The 15,432-nt window shown below is 29.8% G+C and overlaps 1 protein-coding gene across 2 annotated transcripts in view; it reads right to left on the bottom strand.

Annotated features, from left to right (window-relative positions):
• LOC111034654 (discoidin domain-containing receptor 2) overlaps positions 1 to 15,432 on the bottom strand; it is a 246,444-nt gene that overhangs the window by 42,374 nt on the left and 188,638 nt on the right. For both annotated transcript variants that reach the window (XM_022315962.1, XM_022315961.1), the window contains exon 9: positions 1,789 to 1,944. In XM_022315962.1, the coding sequence (XP_022171654.1) occupies positions 1,789 to 1,944 (156 nt within the window). The remainder of the gene's footprint in view (positions 1 to 1,788; positions 1,945 to 15,432) is intronic.

Below are 15,432 nucleotides of genomic sequence, written 5' to 3'. Positions count from 1 at the left end.
AAATAATTTCCAAGCCCCGAAAGTTGCGAGCAAGGTAAGCCCTGCAGCTTTTTACAACATGTTTTATGTACATTATAAAATATTATAAATACCTACCTATGAATACATTTATATTATAGTGCATATTATACCAAGTGTAAGGTTTTTAAGAGTGCGTATTTTGAATCAGTGATTATTATTACTATTTTATTTGTAGAGTACAAATAACAGTTACTTATATCTACATGAAGAAATTGGAAAAGTGGTGCATGGATGAGTGGGCGTTGGGCGTAATATCGTCTAACGTTCATTTGTAGAGTAAATGATTCATGTAAGTATTTATTAGTTATTAATATATTATATTTATAAAATTTTGGTTTTATTTACTTTACAAATAAGGAAAAACTTTTCACTCTCATCACCTTGAACTTTGCACCACTTATATATTTTTAACACATTGTGTGTTTTTAAACAATATAATTTGCTTATTAATTAATATTTTTTAAATATGTTTCTTTATTACAGAACTACAGTTAAAAATATTATATTCAATAACTAAACATAATATCAAAAATTAAATATTTTGTTTTTTTATTTGTTAAAAAGTGTAACACTAATTTATTTAAATACTCTAAAATGTAAATAATTAATTTCATTTTTTAAGTAAGCATATAAAAATAAAAATGTTTTTTTTTTTAACTCAAGCTGGATTAGAGAGAATCGTAGGATGGTATTCCAGTTCATTATATACATATTACTTATTGTAGTATATTATTTATGAATAAACCGCTGGCCACAAAACATGGGTGGATTATAACTAGGACAAATATGGTGAGATAATAATATTGATTTCTATATAATTATATCATAATGATATTGAAATTAGTGTTAATTTCACGAAAATAGTTGGCCATATCGGTATCGAATACATTATAAATAAATCGTCGAAATGCGAGGAGATAATTTGCGTTCGCCCTAATCCGTCTTGAACACGGGACCATAATACTATAATATACATTATATGCACCGTACACAATGTTTCGGACAAAATAAAAATGCGACTTCATTAGTCGGCTTGTTTCGGCTCATTGAAAGCCATTTACCCCCGCTTACTATATATATATATATATATATACATACATATAGTAGTGTGATTACCCGCGAGCTCTCCCAGTGCTATTATATATATATGTATATATTCCGTCTACAGAGCGAATCATTAATCCGATGACCATTGTCTGTTCCGAATGTGCAGTTTCCCGGTCCGCCACCATGGTATATTATATACTTAATGTCCTGAATAATTCAATTCAATTAATGGCGACTCCTGTACATTTATATATACACAGACACACACAGACACACACATACAGGTCGTACGGGTGGCTCCGGTCATTCTTCGACCATATTATTATATTATATTATATACTCTCGCTAATACGCTCTCTCGTCCTATTTAATGGATTAACTCCCACGATAATATAAATAATTTGCTCGATCTGTGTCACAGTAATAATAAGCGTTGTTGTTTTCAATACTATAAAATGTACAGAATACGCTACAGAATTTCAACATATATAATATTTTAATGGAATATATAATATTATTCACTACTTAGTGCTAAATAGAATAAGCTCCATTTTTATGATGTCGTTAAATGGTTTTTCGGTTATCGCGATATAACAAAGTCTTATTATAATTGTGTCTAATGTCTATCATACATGGTGGTCGTGCCTCGCTGACAAAGTGAGCTGCAGTTTTCGGGACATTTTTAGTATTTTCATTAAAACTAAAATAAAGAACAAATACCTCCAACAGGTGTGTTTCTCTCTTCTTTATGGTCGGCCGATTTGACTTCGTCCCTTTGTAATTCGTTGCCACCGTTGTTCGACTTGACGCTATTGTCGTTCGGGAAGAAAATCGGCTCTTCCGCTTCTTCGGGGGGCCAAATTCCAGGCATTACAACTGAAACGCAAACAAAATATCTCAAAGTATTACACTGTTTAAATTAAAAATATTACATTCAATCCATAAACTTCAACGCACGAGGTGACTTAATGTTATCTGGTGCCTGGCCCTGGTTATCGACAATAGTTATAGTGTCACTCCAAGGAAAATACGTAGGTTCAGATAGTGTTACAAAAATATATCACATAAAAACCATAAGTATAATATAATACAATTATTGTGTATTATATATTCGTAAATTCACGAGAAAATTAATATTCTGTACTTCTCGAATTGTCATTATTGAATGACACAATATCGGGATCAGAATTATATTATTTACGACAATGGCATTATTCAGTTGAGGCTTTCGTACTGTTGACCTGGTATACAAGAGAATAGTGAATTCTTGCGAGCGATATCAGTTGGTACAAGTAATATTCCATCGGTGAAGTTGATAAGCATGGATAAACAAACGCAAAGAATTATTATAGAAAGCTCGTAATGTAATGTACAATAAAACGGAATACTCGAGTGTAAACAACGTTAACCAGAAAAATACAATTGAAAAGTACTCGAACGTTACTGAAGTATACAAAATGGGGATCAAAACCAAATAAATAGGTACGATGACGTATTACTTTTTATAGAAAAATATTGTTTTTTGGCTACCTATTGTATTAGTTTTTAAGTTACTTTCTTTTTTTGCTTTCTTATTAAGTTTCGAAAATAAATGTAATTATAATATTATTTTATAGTTTATTGACGTTTTGAAATCTTAGGTGGGAAGCAATTATGCAATTATAATGTCAAATTGTTTGTTGTGAGGTTCGGAGATTTATTACTTGTCAACTTGAATGCTCTGTTCCTATATGATTTTGATCAATTTAACCGGTATTTGGAACAAAAAACCGATAGTTTTATACTTAATATTCATGGTAATCTGAAAGATTAATTAGTTTGAAACTCATATATTTCTTCTGATAGTTACAAATCAGGTCCAATGAAAAGTGTTACATAAAATATTGATTTAAAATATAATAATGATTAGGTAAGTACTTACACTATTATACAATATGATAACAGTGATAATATTCACCAAACGAAATAATATTTTAGTAATGGATGGTTTTTGACAGCCAGCAGTCAACATGTGTATTTACAGGACATTTGTTGACCATCATTCTAACGCGACTCTATAAGTGCCACGAGTATATCTACATATTTGTAATGATTGTTGAATTATATTTAGGTAGTTTTTGTTTCTATTTATTATTATGATCTTATGCAAATAACAAATCAAACAATAAGTTTGTATTATATAAATATATATATAAAAATATTTTTAAATGAAGGTTTTAGCTATAATTTTGAACTTTATCGAAACAATTTTAATCACCTATACCAATATAATATAAATAATAAACAAAATAAATTTTTCACCATGTTCGTCTAGACGTGATGTTCTTTAATAACTTGGAATGCGAAAGGCACGCTTACATATTATATCGATCGGGAGATGTGGCCCGATTCTGATACACTGCGCATGGTAATAACAATAATATTATTTCGTATAGATACCAAGCTTATATTCAAATGTGTCTACGAATAGTGCCCGTAAATAATATAAATTGCTTGGGGACGCAAATTTTATAGTTTACTGACTATACAGGGTGATTCTTTTTCACGTAGTTCATTCATTTTATCTCCATTTTTTTTTTTTACTAAAAAGATATGAATCTAGAGTAGTGCTAATTATTTGCTCACAGTAAAATTGCGTTTGTAACTCAATATTTCATAAGTTTTATTATTATTATCACATTGATTTTTAGATTTTTATCTTTAAATGGTTACCCTAAATTGTAACTAATATTCTAAAGCAAAGCTTAGTTCTGTAACATGTCAATAAATATTAACACCAAACAATAATTAAACCACAGAACCATAGAGCAGTATATCAAATTATTTATAAAACCATTTTGTGTGTATACCTGTGTGATAAAAGTGTCAAGCGGAGTGACTACAGTATAGATCAGCAATGACATTTTGTTACACTATACACAGAATAGTACCAGAGAAATATAAACTAATCTCGTTAGTCGTTACTACACGCTGCAGTTGGTAATTTGATTTAGCTGAGTACGATCCACCGTGGTATTGTTTTTTTTCAGCGAGGCTTATTTAGGTAGTGGCCAGAAAAATGAGTCTAGTGTATCTCATAATAAACCTTAACCGGGAAGTAGAGAAATTCCGAAAGCATCGAATAACCCGACTTTTCTGTATCTATATATCATGTATGCGTATATATTGCATTCTATAAGTATGCAAATTGGCACGCGCAAGGTTTTAATGACAAAAGGTCGTCGTCGGCGGGGGCGGCAGCAGTGTCAATTTCTGGGCGTGGGACAGAGGAGAGAAAAAATCGGATCACTGATGAATACGTGACCGGAATATTGGCTTTGGGAAAAAATTCGCATTCGCCTCACGCCCTAGTGGTAAAAGTAAGAATTGGCGGGAAAAAAAATGTTGCAAAAAGCAATTTCTCTAAGCTTCTTTTCTTCGGTGGCCGTGGCAGCGCGCAGAGTTCATTATTAAATTAAGTTCTTTCCGGTTCCGTTTTAATGCGAGTGCGGAATTCGATTTCTCCACGTGTCCGTGTGTATCACGGCGACGCGCGACGGCGAGATGGTAATAATAATATGCGCCCGCGGTGTATATGACGGTACTGACACACCGCTGCTGTGAATCCGGGGGTGGAGTACGAAGGGATGTTATTTTTGCCCTTTAACAAGAATTTGACTTTATGATTACATCTTTCCGGCCAATAAAAGCACCCTCTACGGGAAGGGTCCTCTATCCTTTGATACGGATTTCGTTGCTGAGAATTATTATTTCCACTTCCTGGAAATCAAATGTAATAAAATGCACGTCATGGCCTAGAGAAGAAAGCAATATATAAATACTCGCGATTTAATATCTCGCGACTAGACGAGCGAGTGAGTGACAATAATAATGTCATATTAAATATGACTATATTATGCATTAAACCAGTGCACCTACCTACTACCTGCGATATTAAACTTGAGCAGTGTGGCAATATTTAATACGTTCATATTTTGTACATAATAGTTATAACAATGTTTATACTTTAAAATATTATGTGATTGTATATTTGTATTTTATTCCGGTTTATATGCAAATGTTTGGTGAATTTATATCGTAAAATCACACTATATCTAAAACCACAGGTTACATTTTATTTTATTTTTTTATTACCGATAACGACTTTAGAACAATACCTATGGCTTATAATAATATCGAACCATTATTCCGACACAAACACTGTACATAATCGTATCAGAAGGAGCTGGTGCATAGTAATTCGATTTTCGAGTTGGATGTATGATAATCGCGTTACCAGCTACTTTGGAGTAGTTAAACAATTACACGACCGAGTCGACTTTTGAACGTCTAAAATTCAAATTACTCTTTTTAATATTAATTAGAATTATTCTTTTTCTTTGCTTTAATAAATCAAATTAAATGTGTATAACTGTATAAGTATAGGCGTTAAAGTCAAAATTATTATGACGATATTTTAAATTTCTCCTCTGGGATTTGTTTTTTTTTTCAAGTTGTGAACGATAATTATTATTTTTCACGTGAAATGAGAATACACCTATATTTTATTTATAAACATAATATTATTATGTCCGTGGTTTTCCATGATAATACAAAAGCGATTTGGTTATGATAAATAAACTCGACGCCATGACAGTATGACACAATAACGTTACCCTTATATTATAATATATAGTACGTATGACGACCGAAATTGGGGTACGTCATTATTAGTTAACATCAAACGCGTTCGGTTTTCGACCCCATTGCGATATATAATAAACGTTGCCTGCGGGTTTCCTATGCACTGTGCACGAGCTGATACTTATCGATAATTAGAATTCGACGAGCTACCGTTATTATTATTATTATTATTATGGTGGAGGATAAACGATCAGGTCAGATTCGATTAAATCTAAAGTGTCTTCCTCATGAATGAGTTTTCTATTGGAAAAAAAAATATATATATACAAAAAACTTTATAACATCACGCGCGCTGGAAGGTACATTTTATAAGTAGATGTGTGTGTGGGAACGTATATACGCCGTGTTAAAACGACTTGGAACTGGTGACGTACAGTCTGGGGCAAGGGGAAATCGAGTCCTGAGGGACAATGTGGACGGGAAATGAAATTCTTGAACGTAATTTATTTGTGACAAAATGGGAGCAGCAAAAACCTAAGAATAAAAATAACTCGACAAACGCGTTGTGCTAAGAAACTCTAAAACCTTTTCATACTGTGTAATATTATAGACCTATATCACGAATACTTCAAATTTAACTCCTTTTTTTGAGAAAAACTGGTATACTTTGAAACAAATATACAATACCCAAACTGCGTCTTTCGCCGAATGTGTGTGAATTGTTAATTGTGGCGTGGATGCTAGACTTGGTAATACAAAATATATTTTAATATCAAGTGTTGAATAACTAATAATTCGATATAACTTAGCAGATCCACACAAGGGGGGGGGGCTGTTGGACATGGAATTCAGGGGCCCCGCTTTTTTAGGTGTATGCACTCCTTAAATGTTTATATGTTTTTTTAATACAATTTCAAATAAGATCAGAATAATTTATAAGCATAACAAAACATCAGATTTATTTCTTATACCTAGAGTTGACTAACGAAATTCAACTAAACTCACCAAGTGACAGTGACTATAAATTAGGTATCCTAATAACCACCAAGAATAAATACTCACTAAGTTACTGTTTTTTGAAATTTACTAAGTAAGCTGATAATATATGAGCATTATTCTAGTATGACCCATATTCATATAATATCATACGTGTGCATATTTTCTTATGGGTATACAGATTGGGAATTTTCAAGCGTCGTCGCATGTAGAATAATATAGTGGCAGAAATTGCTGTGTGGCCGATAAGAGGGTACGCACAGCGACGGCAGAGTACATTTGACGTTAAGGAGATAAATGTAGCAGTCCTGACGTTATTTGAATGGATCGAAGTGTCGAGCAACAGAATGGAAACGGAAGTTTGGCGAATGCTCGCCATGGTGCAGGTAATGATAAGACTGCGACAACGATGTCGAGAAGGGTTTCAAGAAGGAAACACTATTAAATATGAATACTACGGAGTGAGTTCAAAAGTGACAATAACTCAAAAGTACGATGCGACGACGACAATAACTGCACCAACTAATAAATTATAATGATTCGGTCGTGGTGAGTTTATATTTTATAATATATCAAACAATATAATGTTCTAGATTAATGTTACCGAATATGTACTTTTTATTTGATAGATAGGTACTTATATTTTCAACCACGATCCTATAGCGGATTTTCAGGTTCACCCATATTTATTGGACTTAATATGTAGATCAACGAGGGTAAAATATGTTAACGATTTGTGGATTACTGAATTCTAAAAATATATATTTGCTGGTTAATATTGCTGCACATAGCCAATCTGTCGCTATTGTATAAGCTATGAATGAAAAGTATGCAATTTACGCACAAATTAATTGGTTCTACTAATAGAATTAATCTTTTAAATAAGTCGCCCAACTGTTTACTTTTCATGTAGTATTATTCATATAAATATATTTGTAAATAACTGTGAAAAGTCATTTTAAATGTATATAAACCTCAAATTAATGGTTTTGTACGGTTTTACTAACGCCGTTGAGCTGCCAAGTTTACAACTGTCTGATTTGTATTGTAAAAGCACAGAACTAACAATAACGCACTACGCAGTATTGACAATTTACTAGAAAAACCATTCACACATGGAAAATAATTGCAATGATAAATGCTTACGATAAAATATTTTAACGTCCAGTTTTGATCTACTCTGTCCCAATAATATTAAAATGGTAATTGAAGACACTTTGGAAGAAATGTATAGAGTGTATATTCATAAATATATAGACTGGTCGATCGTTGTATATCGAAATATGTCAATATCTGATGATCACGTACGTTATATTTAAGTTTAAGACTTAAATACACCTTTACGCTTTATACGTCATACACAGAATAAAGTATAATGAGAAGAAAAACATAACATTTTTAGAAATAATGAAAGAAGAATATTACTTTACAATTTATAACGATTTTACATGTAAAACATAAATAGTATACCTACCTAAACAAATAGTGGTAACTGGTATTTCACCTGCAGGCTGCAGATACTTCAAATTTTTACTGTTTCTCACTTGTTGGAAAAGGTTTGTGGTCCCTGCTCTATTTGTATATACGATTTTTAATTATGGTATATTATCGGCGAAGGACTTATTTAATAGAAGGTTCGAAAGGTTATGATAAAAAAAAAGCAGTTACAGTCAGCGGTATCATCACAGTAATAACTAATAATATTTGCGTAATGTTCAATGCAAATAAAAATAAATACAATATAATGAATAGAATGGTTTATAATAACATAATTAATAATGATGGGTGTTTAATAATAAATTATCATAAATAATACATTTTTTTCATACACCGTATCAGCATCTTATTATTATATTTAATTGACAATTCGTTTGGAAAACGTCAGATACAGTACAAGACGACGATAGTATAATATTATCATATTGTGTATTTATACGTAGCAGGGGGTATGACATTTTTTCTATTAATTTATTCATGTTTTTTTGTCTTTTATCGATCACCGTATCGGAAGCACATTATGTTCAGTGGAGCAAAATGGAAGACGAAGACGGTCGTCGCTAATAACTATACAGACAGGATTTTAAAGACTTATGCATTTTTTTTCAATATAATAATTATTGCTATACAATATTCTAACCAAGCTACAAATGTGTTTCATTTATTTATTTTACAACGATCCAGAATGAATAATAATTATTTTCATTTTTCTTATATTTAAGCTCATCAATATATTATACCTCTATTTATAGCATACAATTCTAGGTACACATGGATAGCTGCTTCTGAATGCTTTGAGCACACAAACACAGTAGAATACGCGATTGTTGTAATATATTTTAGTTTACGAAGAAAAGTCTCTAATTTTACAGAACGAAATACCTGTATGCCTTTTCCTTTTGTTGGCTCGGCACTATTGTAAACAGGATTTCGCGACCGGCTCTTGTCCATTAACTCATAAAGTATTGTTCAATTATAATAAATACAAGACGTATAAGATAATTTTTAGATTGCGGATAATTCATATAAGATATAAAAATTAATTATGTGTTATATAGTACACTATATAACAAATGTATGGGCATAGTTTCTGAAAAAAATATATGTACTTCAATAACAATTTATGCTTTTTACTATCGTATTATTATAGTACAGTACCTGTTCAGTCACATCTATTACTACTATATTATAACAAATAGAAAATTATGTAGAGTATAATTGTAAAGTAGTTACCTACTAATTATAACTAATTAAAAATACAATAATTTAAAAAATATATAAAAATTTAAAACAATATAATATGATGTTGATGTTGTTTTTTTAAAATTAACTCAACGTAATTACTACAATGAACCCCTCAATCCTCACATTAAATTATTTTCTACGGCCTTGAACTTCAGCGTACACGATATAATTGATACTATAAGAAAAAACTGCTTAGGAACTCTTGTGTTTATAGTTTATATATTATTGTGATTTACTGAAGTTATGTTTGTGTGCGTGGAAAGAGTATGATAGTATAATATACAGAATAATGTATTATTTTAAAAACTCGAAAAAAAGGACATGTTTTTTTTTGCATATGGCTTATGTTTTAGGGTTAGCACGCGCGGCAGCCCATGGGTCACGATAAAACATTCGGCTGGATGAAATATTAATATTTTCGTTGGGATATAAACATACTATATCTATATATTATGTGTGTATGTGGTGCACTATTATTTATTTTGTTTCGCCAAAATTCAATACACCGTAGAAAAATCTGGTCGAGCGACATTAATCATTTTCAAAAAGTCAAAACGGCTTGAGATTTGTGCGCTTGGGACATACGTTATTATTTCCCCGTCATTTATTGGTTTACATATTTACCTGAGAGCGTTACCGGTGGGGCCCCTTCCCCCCTCCCACGTGTAAAGTTCAATATTGAATTGAGCAAACACACTCTGTTCGGTAAGACAAAATTGAATTTCCTTCGTCTTTTCTCCTCTTACCTGTTCGTAGAAATAACGACAACGATGAAGTCACATCCACAGTAGGTTTATACTATTTATGTCAATTTATATTTTATACTAATATAGGTAATATCATTAACCAACGAACAGGAGCTTTTCGATTCTATCTTATCAATGTTAATAAATAAAAATGTCCAACGGTTTCAAAATGTCACAAATGTAATGTCTTGTACCACCGACAAACGTACCGGGTAAACGATTTGGAGCTTTTCAATAATTGATTAGCCTTTTATATTTGTTTTCGATTTTCAAAGAGAAGAATTTTTTTTTGTCTTTCCTTTTATTCTGTTTAAAAGTTTTTTTTCCATACATTCTCGTTTACTAAAGTAATATAGGAACAGCAATACATGCTATTTCACTACATGTGATATTCATTCACTATACCTACCTACAAAGATATCATTCAATTTAAATATTTATCATTGACCAATATAATAAGAACGATGTATGTAGTTTAACGTATGATTGGTTCACATAATATGTTGAGGGTTTGTGCGAGTAATGATGTTTCTTTTCTGATCACAATTATTTTCGCGTACATTGTAAACTATTATAATAATCCATGATATATTAAAATATGTGTAATTCTTGTGTATTTCATAGGATAAATATTAATCATTATCTATATACTAATTTCATCAAGATTTATATTAACAATTACTTTAAATTATTTTAGCTTCTGTGGATAATAAGAACATTCTAAAGGAGTTATGACGACATCAGTAGCTCATAATACGTTTGAATTTTGAATTTATCTCAAGTATCTACCGAATAAGACGTGTGGTTTAGTTGATTTTTCACATATTAAGGTACATTTAAATAGATACATTTGTTTGGTTTTAACCTCTATGCATGTTGTAATACGAATTTTAATTTTTTCACAAGAATAAATTAAATTGTTTACAATATCAGTACTATTTACAAGGGATATATTTTGCCCTGCATTGTTTGAATAAAATATTAATAGATTTTAAGTTTTAATTAAAAATTTATCTTTGAATTCTAAAAAAATGATATCATTTTTTTATTATTAAATCCAATCATATTGGATCTAATAAAGCTTTTAATTTTTTCTTGATAAAATGGAGTTTAAAAAAAATTGAAAAATTATTCATCAGAGGTTATTCAAGTTATATTTTGCGTTCAGGAAACTTTGAAAATTATAATTAATGTTTTTTATGTATAATGTATATAACATAAAGCTTATAAAGTTTTTAACACAAAATGAGATTTATTCATCTGTAGTATATAGAGGTCAGATCTATATTATCTTTTTAAATGTGTAAAAAATGATTTATACATGTATAGATGATTTGAATATTTTACTGAAAACTTCAAAATATTTTCTTAAATCTCTCTTACAAAATAAAAACAATGTATTACTTTATATTTTCAGCAGATCACTATATTAAAAGATTTATTTGAAGCTGTTATTACCACTTAAAATGATTCGTTCTAATTATGTAAATACATTAAGACTTAAAATACAATAATTATTTAGATTTTTTTTAAATGAAATAAAATTTTTATCAAGGGTTCATTAACTCTTCATAATTCTTATAATCATATTATTACCATAATGAACTCCACTTTTTACTAATTTTGGTAGTTTTATAAGCTTTGAAGAATACTATATTATTAAAATTATTACTATCTAAATAAAATCATAACTAATTATTGAATTTTTGATTATGTTATTTCAAAATTTAATTTTTGAAGACTCTAATAGTCTAGTGAATATGGTTGTATTTTTTTTTATATTCTGAACGTAACGATTGAATCTATTGATTTCACAATGATGTATGTTTTTTTCTGTCTTACATCAACATTTTAATTAGTAAAAATGCTCCAATTTTCCACATCACCATCTTTTAAGAAAGAGGAATTCGGAAGGTAAAAATTTAAAATTCCTAGTAGTTTTTGAAAGCGACGAAGAGGCCAAAAAAAATGGGAATTTTAAGCAAAACCTAATATTGGCGAAACTCAAAAACTAATAATTGTAGAAACTTTAAATTTTCACTGGCTGTTAAAATTTCTATTTTCCACGTATGATAAAATATAAATATGTCGACTATTTTTGAACTATGAGAAACTTTTTAACTTTGGACATTTTTTTAAAATTCCTGTCGATAAAAAAATGTTCACACGGTAAAAAGATTTCTTGAAAAGTTCAATAATATTAAAGACGCATGTGCGATTACTTTTTACTTGCATATTTTTTAACTATTAAATTTGATTGTTTTATAAGAATGTATGCTAGGAAGCTAGAAAGACACAACAACTCCGCTCAGAAACGTACTTCGTATGCAATGATATATCGTTGAATTAAAATCTTATACTCGCCAACTGCCGTACAACAGAGCAGTCTCCACTTGTCCACATTTTTTAATGATTAGTTAATAGTTATATGTTTAATTTTTTTTAGCACATAACTACATAGATATGCAATATTACGCATCTATTCTAGCTCTTTTGAGATCTATATTAATGTAAAGTTTACAATGAATTATTTGGATAGAATAATCAATTAATAAATAAAAATCACATAAAACATTTTTTCCTTTTTTTGTATTTACAATCTTTCGACCAAATCTACCCACATCTCAATACAAAATATTTAATTTAAAAAATGTTTATTTGTTGTTATTCGATTTTTTTAAGACATTGACGTATACACAATACTATATTATAAATATAATATAATATAAGTTATTTATTTGAGTTATAAATTACTTATGTTTATCTGTGCAGAAAACTTTGCTAAATAAGATATTATACATAATCAAATTAAAATAATAAATTGCACAACATGATGTGATTCGGAATTTTATTCATCTTCTGAGGACAATTCGATGATTGTCTTTTATACGTTCATTTCTTTGATCCTATTTAACTTACTAGATACAACGTAGTTTAAATGTTTGTGAAATATTTGAAAGTTTCGTAAGAATTTTTACTTTTCTAAAACACGGCAAATTTCCTATAAGAATTCACTTAATATTTTAAGCGTTTTATGTTATTCGTGAATTCTTTGAAACTTTACCGGACTACATAAATCAGTGTATTCGTTCAAAATAAGAAACTTTGTATGTATTAATTAAAAAGTACCTACATTATTAAATACCTTAAATATCTCGTTTATCTATTTATATACCACAATATAATGTAATATATTTAAGGATTCGTTTGATTTCTTGACGTTTCAAAATTATTTTTTGTTCAATCAAATATATTTTAAATTTTACAGACCATTATAGTTATTTAAGATACTATATAGGAAATAGGAGTTTAAATCTCATTTATTATTAATCATTTTACTTTGTACATTGTACGATCATATCTATTATTTAAGTTTTACTTCGTTTAGATTCCATTTTCGGGTAACAATATTATTTAGATTGAGTTTTATCGCATCCATAGTACAAATTAGTGGTCAATACTGTGTCCAATATTCAATTCACGACAAAGGTCACCTGTTACCCGTCACCTAAAATGTGCATGTGATAAATGAAAAAAATTCGTCTTTGTAAAATCAATTATAGGTTTTTTTTTACCAGCAAGTTCAGAATTTAAAATAGTTTAAGATGTCACGTAACGTAATCGACTATCTATTCAAGGGTGGCAAAGCGTCTTGCGGTTCTACATATTACGTAACGTATTTCACGTTCAAACTCGAAACACCAGTGACCTCCTCTCCCAGAAGGTATACGTGTTTTTCTTCACCGATTATGTGAAAAAAAAAAACACACACACACTATCTTATATAGTTATATCGGAGTAATTTACATAATTGTATCGAAACCACCACCGCCACCAAGACGACAACGATGGTATTTTATATAAAACCGTGTCGCTTCTATGGCGTCAGTAATGTGAATATGTATGTGTGTGTCAACTCTACAAACACATACGCACACACACACTTACACATATAGTAATAACCTAGATGCGTTACTACCGTTTTCCGTTGGGAAATCGACCAAAATGAAAAGCTCAAATATCCATTCAGGTGGCTAAACCACCCCCGACCGTCCACTCGAAACCGTCGGCGCGCGTATCCATTGTTATTAATGATTAGAATTCACCCTATACAGTTCAATCAATGCCCATTGTATAATATAACCAAGTATGGTTTCCTCAGCACGTATGCAAGTCGACGACAAACGCTCCACCACAGCCTTCATGTAGGTATAATAGCTGTGCACTACCCGTGACAGACGCAGACTACTAAAATTAGGCCGACCAAACGACACGAATGACCATGCGTACAAGGTCCTCCTATGTATTGAGTCCGTGTGTGCATGCGTTTTATGCGGTGGAATGCATCATCGGCGTTTGATCTAATTTTAAGAGACACTAAGGAAAATACCATCAATTTACAATGTATTATTTTATTATGCAGTGTTTTCCAATAACTGATGAAACAATCAAACACTATTTATTATGTCACAAAATGAATACTATACAATATTATTAATACAAACTGTACAATTAATGATTATGAACTATAAATTATATTAGGTAGTTGATTTTTTTTTTAAACACCAACTTTAATATTTGAAAAAAAAAGAAATCGAATGTCATTAATAGTTTTTAAAGTAAGATAAATATAAGATTCTAAATTTTACGATATTTCATATTTTTATAAATTACAGAAAAAACATAGTTACAAATTAAGCTAATATTATGATTTATTTCACTATTATTATTTTATTTTATTAATATATTATGTAGATTTAATGTGGAAGATACAGCCAGTATACTCGTAGAATTTTTTCTTTACAACTCGTTTAAACTTTCAAAGCTTATAAAGTTATAAATAATAAGTTATTTCTTTGAAATCAATTCTTCAACATTTTCAGAAAAAAAATGTTTTTCTTGAGAAAATGAAATAAAAATTTACCATGTATTACATTTAGAATATTTTTTAACAACGTAAAAATTGTGTTTTGATAAGAAATATGTATTGATTTATGTCATGTTAAAAGTAGTTTTACAATATTCCAAATTAAATACAATAAAACGTGTAAATGTATTGAATATTTTTGATATTTTTGTACTAACATATTGTATCGACAAGTTATAAATATGAGATCATATAAGAAAACATTAATTTATAAATCACAAATATAATTGACTAAAAAAAACCACGTTCACATCACTTTTTACATAGTGTATAATTATTCCACTGTCGCCTATAGGTATTATAAAATATTAAAATAACAAAGAGCGAATG

The sequence above is a fragment of the Myzus persicae genome, unplaced genomic scaffold, assembly GCF_001856785.1.
Source record: "Myzus persicae strain clone G006 unplaced genomic scaffold, MPER_G0061.0, whole genome shotgun sequence".
Taxonomy (NCBI): Eukaryota; Metazoa; Arthropoda; class Insecta; order Hemiptera; family Aphididae; genus Myzus; species Myzus persicae.
This window is presented reverse-complemented; position numbering and strand designations above follow the sequence as displayed.